Here is a 14,794-nt window from a genome sequence, read left to right as displayed (position 1 = left end):
ATGGTGGGACTGTCCCAAAATAAAAAAGTACTGGAAAGAAGTCCTTGCCCAAATTAAAAAGGTTACAAATATTGAAGTTCCATGGTTTTGTCTATTCCATGGCATAAAGAAATCAATAAAACAATATACAATAACCCTACTACCACACTTAATGAATGCTGCAAAAGGTTTGATCCCCCTATTTTGGCAGAAAGAGGAGGCCCCGACAGTAGGGGATTGGATCAATAGGGTAGAGAAAATAAGAACAATGGGATACTTAAGAAATGGGGGAGAAGACGAGACGGAGGAATGGGTGAACATATGGGAGGATTGGAAGATTTCAAGAAAACAAGGGAATATACTAAGTGGAGAGCAGGGAGAGAAGAGGATAAGGAGGGATAGAGTAGGGAGGGAAGGGAGGGTTGGCAGGGAGGGTAAGAGGGGGGATAATGGGGTAAAAATGTTATTGGATGAAATTATTTTAACATGTGATTTGTATTTTGATAAATTATGCAATAAACAAATTTATAAATAAAAAAAAGTAAATCCACAATGGCAAATAGTTCTGCAAGATGATCGGTTAGCTCAGTCAAATCAAATAAAAGGAAACAAAAACAAACAAGAAAAAAAGATATAAAGAAATAAATTACATACAATTGCTAAACGAGATAAGAACAGAAATGAATAGGCTATCATGTAGAACAGTCTTGGATAGGGAGAATAAATATTATAAAAATGGCAATATTACCAAAAATAGCATATAAATATCAAATACTGCCAATACCGATTCCCCAAACATATTTTAGGACCTTAAAGTCCCTAATAACTAAATTTATATGGAAAAAAGGAAAACCTAGGATACAATATACAGTGCTAAGGAGAGGCAAAAATCAGGGAGGACTAGCGGTACCAGATTTTAAAAAATATTATTATGCGACACTACTTGCACGAGTTATGGAATGGGGAAAGACAAAAAGTGATAAGAGTTGGGTAGAAATAGAATACACTTTAAGTAATTCAAATTTAGGTAAAATTATGTGGATCCCACCTCAATATAGAAAATTAAACACAAATACACATATAATTACACATCAGGCACTCAGAGTTTGGGATTTAAATCATAAAAAAGAAAAACGGAAATATAATTCACCATTAATTCCATTAAAAGACACAAGTTTTTTTCCACAAGGACAGGGAAAATTAGGGGGAAATTGGATTGGAGGTGAGGATACGCGACTAAAAGATATTTTGGATAAAGGCAAAATTTGCATAATGGGTGAGTTAAAACAAAAAAAAATGGAAAATAGATGATTGGCGATACTGTCAGTTGAAACATTTTGTGGCGACATTACCAAAACCATTAAGAACAGAAGAGGAGCTGCTACCTTTCGAGAAAATTTGTATTTTGGAGGGGAACAAGAATAGCATCTCCAATATTTACAAAATCCTGGTGACAGATATGGCAACAACAGTACCACCTTTCATAGAAAAATGGGAAGGGAAATTGGGAACACAGAGGAAGGATTTTCACTTGGAAAAAAGTTTGAGGTTAATACATGGTTCCGCAGTAGATATAAACACAGTGGAAATTAATTATAAATGCCTCGTTAGATGGTATAATACACCAGATAAAGTCCATAATTATCAGAAGGAAAAATCTAAATATTGTTGGAGGGGATGTGAGGAAGTCAGTACAATGGCACATATATGGTGGGACTGCCCCAAAATAAAAAAGTACTGGAAAGAAGTCCTTGCCCAAATTAAAAAGGTTACAAATATTGAAGTTCCATGGTTTTGTCTATTCCATGGCATAAAGAAATCAATAAAACAATATACAATAACCCTACTACCACACTTAATGAATGCTGCAAAAGGTTTGATCCCCCTATTTTGGCAGAAAGAGGAAGCCCCGACAGTAGGGGATTGGATCAATAGGGTAGAGAAAATAAGAACAATGGGATACTTAAGAAATGGGGGAGAAGACGAGACGGAGGAATGGGTGAACATATGGGAGGATTGGAAGATTTCAAGAAAACAAGGGAATATACTAAGTGGAGAGCAGGGAGAGAAGAGGATAAGGAGGGATAGAGTAGGGAGGGAAGGGAGGGTTGGCAGGGAGGGTAAGAGGGGGGAAAATGGGGTAAAAATGTAATTGGATGAAATTATTTTAACATGTGATTTGTATTTTGGAAAATTATGCAATAAACAAATTTATAAATAAAAAAAAGTAAATCCACAATGGCAAATAGTTCTGCAAGATGATCTGTTAGCTCAGTCAAATCAAATAAAAGGAAACAAAAACAAACAAGAAAAAAAGATATAAAGAAATTCAGTATCAAAAAAATAATGATACAATCAAAGATAGAGCCCATATCTAGGGGAATATAGGGTAGCATTAAGAGAGAAGAAGACAGACTTGAGGATGCTCATCAGCCCCAGAGGGATGCAGATATAAAGTAATAAATAGTAAAAGATTACAAATAGTGATGATGAGAAAAGTAGTGTGGATAGTGCAGGGAAAATTAAGCTGACAGAAAGGGTTGTAAGTTAATATCAGTATTTAACCCATTGGGGGCTCTAGATCCCAGTCTGTAAATCCACATCTTTTCCTTTTGTAATAAAACAGTATCAAACAACTGAACCTTACAACCTGCATATTTTTCTTTTTTTGTACTTGGAGCCTGGTGAGCCAAATTCTCCATAACCTCAATGGAAATTGCTACACATTTTTAACATTTGTATGAGTCCTTACTGTTCACAAAAAAGCTGTGGACATTTCAGGTATAATAAAATTACGCTAAACTCTGATTTAAAGAAATTCAATTCAAGTATGTATTCTTAACCCCAAAAAAATAGAATTTTTTAAGAACTTACCGTAAAATCCTTTTCTCTTAAGTCTATTAACAGACACATTCCATATGCTTCTTAGACCATTGGGTTATTCTGCCCCCTACTGGTGTAGTACTAGGCAGGAAAAAAACTGTTTACCACACCTATAGGGGCTGTCCCTATAGGCATAACCCCACACACCCTGCTCCAGCATACCAGTTTCCTTGCAAGCAGTGATAAGAAGACACAAACCATTCCCATATCAGAGGGGCAGGTGCTGCGTCTGTCAATGAACTTCAGAGAAAAGGATTTTACGGTAAATTCTTAGAAAAATCCAGTTTTCTCTATCGTCCATTGACAGACACAGCCCTTATGCTTCTTAGACCATGGGGACGTCCCAAAGCAGCGTAGGCATGAGGGGTGGGAAGAACACAAACCAAATCGTTACTGTAAACTCCAAAGGCTAAACATAGCCAACTTGGTAACATGAAGCTCAGCCAGGAACAACAGGAGCTTACCCATGAAAGAAAAAACCCCCTAAAGAGAAACAAACACATCTCTTGAAACAGCAGCCTGCAAAACCTTGCGGTCAAAGGATGCATCTGAAGATGCCAACAAATCTACCTTGTAGAATTTTGTAAATGTGTGCACAGACGACCAAGTTGCCGCCTTACAAACTTGCATTACTGAGGCCTGATGGCGAAAAGCCCAAGAGGCACTCAGCATTCTAGTAGAATGCGCTTTCACAGGGGAAGGAGGAACCTGACCCTTCAATGAATAAGCCTGAACAACCGTCTGCCTTATCCATCTGAATATAGTCGCAGCAGACACAGCAACATCTTTACGAGATCCCTCAGTAAGGACAAAAAGAGCATCTGATTTCCTAAAAGACTCAGTGACTGTCAGGTAAACCCTGATCGCCCAAACCACTTTCAGAGTGTGCAAAGCAATTTCCTTGGGATGCTTGTGCTTAGGACAGACAACGGATATTGGAAGTAAATAGCCAAGGCCGACACTTGGCCCTTGACAGTGCCCATGGCCAACCTCTGCTCAACCCTTTTTTGTAAAAAGACCAAAACCCTAGCTATAGAAAACAAGCAAGGATTCAGCTGCAGTGATTCACACCATGAAATGTAAGATTTCCACGTACGATGAGAAATCTTCCTAGAAGTCGCCTTCCTAGCCTTCAACAGGGTAGGAATCTCAGATTCAGAGAGACCTCTGTCTCTCAACACCTGTCCTTCAACAGCCATGCCGTTAAAGCCAGCGACCGTAAAGCAGGATGGAAGATTGGTCCCTGGGACAGCAGATCCTCCCTCAGAGGAAGTCTCCACGGGGGATTGGCGACCATTTTTACTAGGTCTGCGTACCAAGACCGACAAGGCCAGTCTGGAGCCACCAGAACGACCAAATTTCCTTCCATCGCCACTCTGCTGATAAGCCTTGGAAAGAGTTTTATCGGAGGGAGGGCAAAGATCAGCTGATACTGGCTTCAAGGAGCCACCAAGGCGTCTGTGGCATCGGCCAGAGGATCCCGAGACCTGGCCACGGACCTCTGCACTTTTTTGTTGAAGCGAGACGCAAACAGGTCTACCTCCGGAGTTCCCCACCGGACACACAGGAGATGAAACACCTCCGGATGAAGGGACCTTGATCCAGCACCTGACGACTCAGGTAATCCGCTTGCCAATTCTCCACACCCGGAATGTGGACTGCGGAAAAGCCAGAACATTGTCTTCGGCCCATACCAGAATCTCAGCCACTTCCCTGGTCGCCAGGACACTCTTGGTGCCCCCTTGATGATTGATGTAAGCCACAGCCGTGGCATCGTCTGATTGGATCTGAACTGGAGAACCGCGTAGCGGATTCGTCCAGTGGATCAGGCAAGGCTTGAATGCTTTGAGCTCCATAATATTGATTGGTAAGGAAGACTCCTCTGTTGACCAGGTCCCCTGGGCACAGACCTTCCCCAGCACTCCACCCCAGCCTGACAGGCTGGCGTCTGTGGTGACCACCATTCAAAACAGTGGTAGGAAGAACTTGCCCTGACACAATGCTGGCGACTGGATCCACCAGGATAGAGCAGACCTCGTGAGTCAGCTCAAGCATATAATTTTGTCTAAAGACTGTGGATCCCAGTTTCATTTGGCAAGAATCTCCTTTTGCAGAGGTCTCGAGTTAGACTGAGCAAATGGAACCGCCTTGAAGGTTGATACCATCAGACCCAGGGCTCTCATGCAAGTCTATAGTGAGGACAGATCAGTTCCCAACAGCAACCGGATCGCCCCCTGCAACTGTCAAAGTTTTTCCTAGGGAGAAAGACCTGTGTCAAGGCAGAATCTAGAGTCAGCCCCAGATAATCCAACCTCATTGAAGGTGTCAGAGCAGATTTTTTTAAATTGATAGTCCACCCGAATTCCTGAAGGGTCTGAACTGTAATCGACAGGTCGTCCAACAGAGCCGAGTGAGAGTCCGCTCTTAGGAGATCATCCAGATATCCCAGGATTGCAATCCCTCTTTGGCGCAACAAAGCCAATACCGGAGCCAGTACCTTGGTAAAGACTCTGGGAGTGGAGGCGAGACCAAAGGGTAACCCCACAAATTGAAAATGTTCCTCTGCCACCGCAAAGTGGAGACATCGCTGGTGTCCCCTGTATATGGGGATGTGTAGATAAGCATCTTTGATATCGATGTAAGCCAGAAAATCTCCCTGATTTAAAGACGCCACCACCAAGCGGTTCAGAGCCTTAAGGTCCAGGATTGGACGCACCTTGCTCTCTTTTCTGGGCACCGTGAAAAGGTTTGAATAGAAACCGTGAAAGCGTTCCTGCGGAGGAACCGACACAATCACTCTTTGAGCAAGGAGATTCTTCACAGCGTCTCGGAGATCCTTTAAACGATCCTGCCTACTCCTTCACTAGGCATACACAAACTGGTATACTGGAGCAGGGTGTGTTGGGTTATGTCTATAGGGACAGCCCCCGTAGGCATAGTAAACAGTTTTTTTCCTGCCTAGTATTACTCCAGTAGAGGGCAGCATAACCCAATGATCTAAGAAGCATAAGGGCTGCGTATGTCAATGGACGACAGAGAAAAGTAGCTATTATTGCTTTTCAATTTCCAAATTCATTTTTTTTTTGCTACTGTTATCCAACTTCCTGTTAGAAGGTGGCTACATTTATTCTCCATAGTCCGACTGTATGAAGGAATGTAGCCACCCACTCACTTCCGAGATGAGCTAGGGACATTAGACTATGGAACTATGGGATTTTCAGTGTGCATAAAGCAGTGCATATCACTGCAATAAAGTGCACTGCTTGTTTCAAAAAAAAGGCAAGTGAGAGGGAAAATAAGTGGTTTGTGGGCTTATGTTACAGGAAACAGAAAAACACATGCAAAAAAGACTACATAAAAAAGTAGAAGAAATCTGCGCTTAGGATAAAGAGTGTATAGAAAATATATAAACACCACAATTGGCTGCTGCCCACTTCAGAAAATGCAACCCTAGAAGGGAAGCATCAGATGTATGGATAGAATGAGGAAGTGATTGGGGCTACCTAATGGGGTGTTTGGGAAATCAGATTGTTTAAATGTTATTACGTCACTCCTAAGAATAAATTAAGTACCTGGTGTTTGGTATGGAGTGTGTATATATATCTAATGTAAATATGCGTGATAAAAACTAAAACATTAAAATCAGTGTGAATCCATATTAAGTGACAAGCATAAAAAATGAACAGTAAAAATATTTCTGTGTATATAAAGTTCAAACACTAAAAATACAAGTACCAATTTGCGTGTTGATATAAACGGATGTATAAATAAATAAATATGTGCAGACCCAAAGTGAACGTGTGCAAATTTGGTGCAGTGAATGATCGGTGTGTTACACAATGTGTGTGAGATAAATAAATATGTGCAAAATCCGCGATAACCCTGTATGGTTAGTGGCTAGTTACAAGAATAAATGGATATATCTAATATCCCTGGTATGTGTGTAAAAGCCGGCAATGGGCTCTTCCAGATTGGATAAACAAAATAAATATCCAGGTGTGTGCAAATCTGCTAGTTGGGAGCTAATAATAAAGTAAACAATGTGTTTATAAATCCAAAAATAGAAAAATTAATGTGCAGTAGTGAGTGCAAGTAGCATTAAATTCTACCTTATCAGTAAGCAAACTGCAAGTGTGTGGTAATATAGGAGTATGTCTTATTTGAAATAGATCGATGCATATACTCTTGCCTGTAGGTGTGTAGAGTTCCAGTAGTGGGTATAAACTGAGAGTTCAACACAAGCAATAAATATTAGCAATAAATATAGCTGCCAATAAATAGGTGCAACGGTGCAATTGTGAAAGAGAAAAAACTGTGCAAATTCAGCAAAAAAGGTGGGTATCACTTTAGAACGACACAACGGATATGTCCAAATATCATGCAATCAAGACTGGTGAATGAATCCAAAAAGTCCTATAATTATATAGTCCATATAAAATGGTTAAGGTGCTATTTTCTCTATGCCCGGAGTGCAGTGAGTGGGCGGAAGGTAAGGTGCTCCCCTAATCCTGGGGTCTTGCGCTTACCAGATTCCCGTACCCCTGCAGGGGTGAATAGCGGGTCGATATTGGGGATCGCTCCCATACACCGGCAACCTGGTCCCTTCTAATGTGCTTCCTCCCTCTGCTCGGTCTCACTCCGTCACAGGGTAAATGACTTACGGTATCAGTTCAGCAAGGAAATATCCAGTGCAATCCCCGGGTATGGAAAAAGGGAAAGGAGCCTCCGATAGTGAAGTATTGCTTAAAAACTCTTTATTCCAATAAAAATAGACATGTACTCACATATAGTATGAACCTGTAGCGCGTCCGTCTGGCATAGGAGCCGCAACCTCCTCTCTCGCGGTGCACACCTGGGAGTAGCGTGCGTGCCAACCGCCGGATGTGCGTTCCGAGCCTCGGAATCGTTAGACAGAAGTGATGTGGTCACGCTCTCGACGCGTTTCGTCACACTGACGTCATCTGGAGTAGCTAAGACATCAGTGTGACGAAACGCGTCGAGAGCGTGACCACATCACTTCCGTCTAAGGATCCCGAGGCTCGGAACGCACATCCGGCGGTTGGCACGCATGCTACTCCCAGGTGTGCACCGCGAAATATTTTTACTGTTCATTTTTTATGCTTGTCACTTAATATGGATTCACACTGATTTTAATGTTTTAGTTTTTATCACGCATATTTACATTAGATATATATATACACACTCCATACCAAACACCAGGTACATAATTTATTCTTAGGAGTGACGTAATAACATTTAAACAATCTGATTTCCCAAACACCCCATTAGGTAGCGCCAATCACTTCCTCATTCTATCCAAAACAGACTACATGGCCATTAACCACTTAAGCCCCGGAAGATTTTACCCCCTTCCTGACCAGGGGGTTTTTTGCGATTTTTTACTGCGTGACTTTAATGGACAATTGCGCGGTCGTGCGACGCTATACCTAAACGTATTTCACGTCCTTTTTTTCCCACAAACAGAGCTTTCTTTTGGTCATATTTGATCACCTGTGCGATTTTTTGATCATGCGCTATAAACAAAAAAAGAGCGTAATTTTTGCAAAAATAACAATATTTTTCACTTTTTTTTATATGAAATTCACCCCCAAAAAAATGTAAAAATCAAAATTTTTTAACATTTTCAGCCAAATTGTTTTACGCTACATATGTTTGGTAAAAAAAAATGCAAAAAGCGTATTTTGATTGGTTTGCGCAAAAGTTATTGCGTTTACTAACTAAGGAAAAGATTTTTGTCATTTTTGGTGTTTTTTTTTAACGAGTAATGGCGGCGATCTGCGATTTTTTTGCGGTACTGCGACATTGCGGCGGACAGATCGGACCCTAGACTGACATTTTTGATACTTTTGGGGGTACCAGTGACATTACTGCAGTAATCAGTGCTATATATATGCACTGTTACTGCAAAAATGACACTGGCAGGGAAGAGGTTAACTGTATTGGAGAGGGAGGGGTTAAGTGTGTCCTAGGGATGTGATTCTAACTGTGCAGGGACAGGTCTCCTAGTGTAAAAACAAAGATCAACGGTTCTACATAGTAGAACCGTCTGATCTTCATTTTTACACAGGGGAGAATGACAGGCGGCTTGTTTACATAAGCCGCTCTGTCTTTCTCCCGCTGTACCGGCGATCGTAGTGATCGGGTCCGCCAGTCACACTCCCGCACTCCTCCGTGAACGAGCCGAGGCGGGCGCGCGCCTCAGCGGGCGCGCGCTCGCCCGCTATTGGCTCTAAAAGGAGTGACAGGCGAGTGACGTTAATTAACGTCACTCTGCCTGGCCGGGGCTGACCGCCGCAGTAAATTTACTTGCGGCGGTCGGCAAGTAGTTAATTAGTGAATGTGCATGGATTTGTTTTGGAGAATAAGTATATAATTTAGTCTAATTTTAAAATAGATGTATTTAACTATTTTAGTACATTTTATGTTTCAAGCCTTCAACACACAGCTCAATTTCTCTCAGGCAGAGACAGAATTCATTTTCACTGTTAATCAATGGCCTAGTACTCCCCAGCATTTTAGTAGTGTCTCGCTGGATATGCTTAATTAGCTGCAATATGGAGCATACAATGTGTGTCAACCCTCCTCACATATTCTTGTATTAGCCAACAAATACCCCCAGTTAAACTTTCAAAAGCATTTTATAATAATTTATGAAACATCTTATCATAAACCATCTTCTAGATGCTTAGGTTTTTTTTTATTTCCTCTGTTCTTCGTGTAATTTATAAAACATATAAGCTTCCTCTTTCTAGTCACACTTCTTCTCCCTGAGATGCAGGAGAGGCTAATGTATTTGTTCACAAAAAATCTTTAAACACTTTTCTCTCTGTAAATGTTTGCTGAACACCTGGAAATGCTAGAAATATCTCATAAGTTACGGTAATTGAATTTAGAAAAAGAAAATGCCTGTGAGTACAAACCTTCACAGAATATAGCACTGGATTAAACAGACACTTTAAACTGCAGTCCTCTAAATTGTGTATGTATTCCCTAAATAAAATGCTAATAAACTAAATCTAAAAAGTGATCATAAAGAAGGAGTGGTCAAATATCAAGAGCCACAGGGAGAAGATCATGTGAACTCTCATCAACTACTTCTTTGTCTTTTTATCTGTCCATATCACCAAAAGAAAGGACATTTTGAGAGAGTCCACAGAGGCATGAGAGGTATATGAACAAAAACCTAGCTCATTCATGCAATGTGCAGCCTTGTGCAATGTTACGTGTCAAACTGGACAGATCCGTTATTATACCAGAAAATGTGACTAAATGGGCAAAAAAAGGCCATAATGTTCATGTCTTTCCACATGAACTGAAAATTGCAATTTCATATTCTCAGATAGCTGAGCTTATCCTAACTAAGGATACTGTAGAAACTTAAGTTTTATGGTACTGGAAAACTATCTGCTTCTCATAAATTCCTTTCATGCAACACTCACATTCTGTTAGCTGTTTCTTGTCACTTACATCGTAACAGATGAGATTAAATTAGTGGTAATAGCTGGCATTTATAGCTTGTCGTTCACAATCTTATCTCCACAAATTTGATTTCTTCTCCTACTCTTCAAAAAAAGACTGCTACTCAAGAATCCTCAATTTAGCAGGATAAATATTACCCTCTCACATTCTTCATACAGAGGCCTAATGCTACCATCAGCATGCAGTCAGTGTACAGTGTGGCGCACTGCCTCTAATATCCCTGAGCCTCATTTACACTGAATGTTAATATATTGTTCTAATTAGACATAGAAAACAAGAAAGTGCTTAGGGAAAGATCTTGGAGAGTGAGCGTATAAATGAGCCTATTTAGACTACAGAATGATTGTCACAGAGGTGCAATATATTGCTTCCATTATAAAGTCAGGTGCAAGCTTGGCTGAGAATATGTCTATGTATCTTTGAAGAGCTGTGGAACCAGGATACTATTTTTCTTTCTAGCATAATCATGCCTCAAGTAATACAAGACAGCTAGTACTTTAATTCACATGAAGATTGAATGGTGAAGCAGTTTGTTTGGAAGGAGAAATAAATGTCCCTTTTTCTTGCTGAGTTTGTCCCTTTACTGTCATAAAACAGACTGCAGTTTTATAATACGTTCTAAATTTTGTCTGGTCATATGAATATCATTACCTAAAGACTGCTTAACATCTGTAAAATGCATTAACTACAACTGTCTCCCCTATTAAATGTTCAGTACATTTATTTGCTTATTTTTGCATTTTCCTTGATATTGGTTTGTTTGCCAAATATAAAGTGGGAAAAAATCATAACAGCGAGCTCAAATGTTTTGCCCTGCACACATGGGCTTATTTAATACACCATAATTGGGGACTTCCACCCTAGTTTATCTTCATTTTGGATAGACACTAGAGACTTTGAGTGTATGTAAAGCCAAAACTTATTTTTTTACTTTTAGCGAAAAATAAAATCACTACCAGGTTATTTTTGTTGTCTGTATACCAATAGGGAAATTCCCCTGAGCTTCCTGTCCCAGAGATGTAAAGCAAGTTAGAGGAAATCTCCCAAAGGGAGGGAAATTATCCTCTTACACAGTTGTCCCTTACATTTTTTTTTGGGGAGGTCAACTCTATAATTTTGGATTTCTCACCAATTTCTTTTTCTGCGACAATAGTCACTGGTAAAAATCGAGTGGTGAAACTTTGATGGCCTCTTCTTCTGGATCAGCCAGGTCTATAGTAACTATTGATAGCATCACTGGCCCACAAATACTTTCACCTTGTATACCACTCTACTTCTGTATGTTACATTCCTCCTTCTTGGACCATGTTGTTGATATTTATGTACCCTTTTCTTCATCAATTTGCAATGCACTCACCAACCAAACTCCAGTGTTATGCCTATTGTGTTTCTCTTCTATAATTTCCTATTTTTGCAATAAAAATACTTGAACAACACAAAATGGTGGTGAATATCCCCAAAGGGGGACAAAGACAGCATCTATCCAAAACTAACAATAGGTTTTGGAAGTGCCCCTTGCTTACCCAACTCTGGAAGGGGGTGAGAAATTATGTCAAACAACTGACATCAGTTTACCTTGGCATGGTACGCCGTTACAAAAAGTCTCTGACAGTGCATTTACTGAATGCTGCCCATGCATCTATCCCTGACTTATGGAAGCTCACTACCCTGCCGACTTTAAAACATTGATTTTCCAGACTAGACGAAATCAGAACAATGGAGAGCTTGACAGTGTGTCTTCCTGAAAGAGAGGATTCATTTAGAGATACCTGGTTGTCATGGACAGACTTTACTTGTTTTTTTTTTAATTAGAACAGAAGACCCCAATGCATGATGCTGCGCTGTGGCCTTTGGTCGCCTCCCCTGGGGGAGGGGATGTGAGTAGATGGAGCTGAGTCTCCCCGCCCTTCCCATCCCTCTACTCCCCCTATGATTCTAATGTCCTCCCAGTTCTCTGTCCCCTCCCCCTCCTTTAATTTTTTTTTCTTTTCTTTGTTGTCCTCTCTTCTTTCTTACCCCCCTCATAAAGGAGGCAAGAGAGGTCCCCTTTTGTTTTTTATTAAGCTTTATTAAGCTATGTTCATTAATTGTGATACTATGATCGAGATTCGGGTTGTTATTCCAGCTTCTTACTATTGGACCTGTACAAGCTGCCTCGTCTGTCAACTGCGTTTTTTTAGATGTTGCCCAGAAGTCTGTTACATCTGCTTGGAATGTCTGGTCTTACATCATTGTTGAGTTGTAACGCCCAAAATGTATGTCCGAAGTGTTGTTGTTGAGACCTGTATTGCAATTGCACAACGTACTAAATAAAAAATTAAAAAAAAACTAACAATAGGGTTTTGCATGGAGATAAATCACTTGGAGGAATACTGTATATCAAGACTGTATGATTCTACAGTCTTGATCTATTCATTGAGTTGCAAGCTTGGCCAAAAGCTAAAAGGATTTTTTTTTTCCCTTTCCCCAAATCTACCCCTACCCTAACCCTTCCCCAATACCCCCCCCTTTCTTTTTTTCTTTCTCTCCTTCTTTCACCTCTATCTTTCACTATTATTATCATGTCCATTGCTCATTTCTTAGTTGGTACCATAATGCATGATGATAACTTCAAACTTATAGATCAGGGGTCTTCAAACTTTGGCCCTCCAGTTGTTCAGGAACTACAATTCCCATCACGCCTAGTCATGTCTGTGAATGTCATAGTTTTACAATGCCTCATGGGATGTGTAGTCCTGCAACAGCTGGAGGGCCGTAGTTTGAGGATCCCTGTTATAGATCCTGAGTGCAATAGCAGGCTTACTGCAAATTAAACATACATTTCCACTGCCTTGAAGACTACCTCCCTATCTGTATGTAATGGCTTCACTACCAGGTCCTACGCCAACACATTTACCATGTCTGATTATATTAGTTCTAGATACCAAGGTTGTGTTTTCATATACTTACACTGATTGTAGTATTCTGCTACTACCGCCTACTGTATGTTGAATATTTGTTACTTAGTCATACTGTCCTGTATTGACAAAACATGTCTTCCACACTATTACTTTTCATTGGGTATGTTTCTGTTGGTACATTTTTATATTAAAAAATGCCAATTAAAATAGATTAAATATAAATACATTTCTTACTGGTAGACACAGAGTGAAGTTCTCCTTAAAATAGCCAACAAAATATAACCAGCAGATGGTTTAAAGCGGTTTTTAACCCAAAAAGAAAATGTATTTTATTTCAGCTTATCAATCTTTAAATGTGGTGGCTGTATTTGTTTTTAGGCTTTTTCCTTTTAATTTTACCTGGTGATCTAGTAAGTAACACACTTTCTGTCTTAGGGTGATAGTGGAAACAACTTTGGACAGCAGAAATACTTATAACCGGAGAGAGAGGGTAGTGTTAGATGTACTAGCAGATTTAGATGGCCTTGACAAATGCAATTGAACTCCAGCTAACATTTTTGGGCAGATAAAGCAACAGTTATTTTTCCTTTTGGGATAAAGGTTTTACATTAAAAAATAATAGCTAAACATTGTAAGCACCTGTCAGTGTTAAATGGTTTGCATCAACCCTTTAACTTCCATTTTGCTGGACAAGTTGAAAAAAATAACAGACCTACTGGCTGGACCAACAGGTGAAAATAAAGGAAAAAAATATTAAACATTTTTTTTAGAATTTTTTGGTTTTGGGGTTTAACACTTTAATCTACCAGTGGTCCCAATAAAGTTTAAAAAACTATTACACCTTAAATGCTGGGGTTTTTTTGTTAACAAACACCTAATTTACATGGAAAACATAATGTGGTAATATTTAATTTGTGTATTTGTCAGTTGTCTTGACTAAGATCACCAGTGAGACAATATATCTTACCTGTACACACTGCATCGGAGTCAGCATAATAGCCAGCCGGACATTGTAGGACACATTTTCCATGGTGAAATATTCTGCCTTTGGCACAGGTTACACATCTGCTGCTGTCCAAATAGCATGTGTGGCATGAAGGATCACAGGCTTAAAAAGACAAAGAGAATACATTAAATAAAAAAGAGCTTAAAATACCAGGTAGCCAATACTCACAAACATGATTAGACTTATAGATAAAGTAGAACTGTACTTTAATGTGTTCCAAATGTGAACATTTCGTCTCGGTCTCAATCTGCACTTGGCATTAGGCAATGTGACAGATGGTCACTCTAAAGAATACAGAAAACCAGCCAGGCCACTATAAAATCAGGTCATAACTGTTCAGTCCATTCATTTACAATATTTTTTTACCAGACGAAACACCTTTCTATGTGCAGAGAAATGTCACAATTCAATCTTGTTTAATCTAAACAATGTTCTGCTAATTAAACCTCATAATGAAGGAGGAGGGTAATCCCATATAAAATGTAATTGCTGGAGTGCAACTAAGATGACTTATCCTGGGAGATAA

General features: G+C 39.8%; 1 protein-coding gene across 1 annotated transcript in view; it reads right to left on the bottom strand.

Moving 5' to 3' along the window:
- The window catches only part of FRAS1 (Fraser extracellular matrix complex subunit 1), an 843,167-nt gene that overhangs the window by 381,462 nt on the left and 446,911 nt on the right, over positions 1-14,794 (bottom strand). The window contains exon 16 of the mRNA XM_082266873.1: positions 14,230-14,370. Within this exon, the coding sequence (XP_082122999.1) occupies positions 14,230-14,370 (141 nt within the window). The remainder of the gene's footprint in view (positions 1-14,229; positions 14,371-14,794) is intronic.

Source organism: Pelophylax lessonae, assembly GCF_965119305.1.
Source record: "Pelophylax lessonae genome assembly, chromosome: 1".
Lineage (NCBI taxonomy): Eukaryota > Metazoa > Chordata > Amphibia > Anura > Ranidae > Pelophylax > Pelophylax lessonae.
Note: the sequence above shows the minus strand (reverse complement) of the source record. Positions and strands in the feature narration are given on the sequence as shown.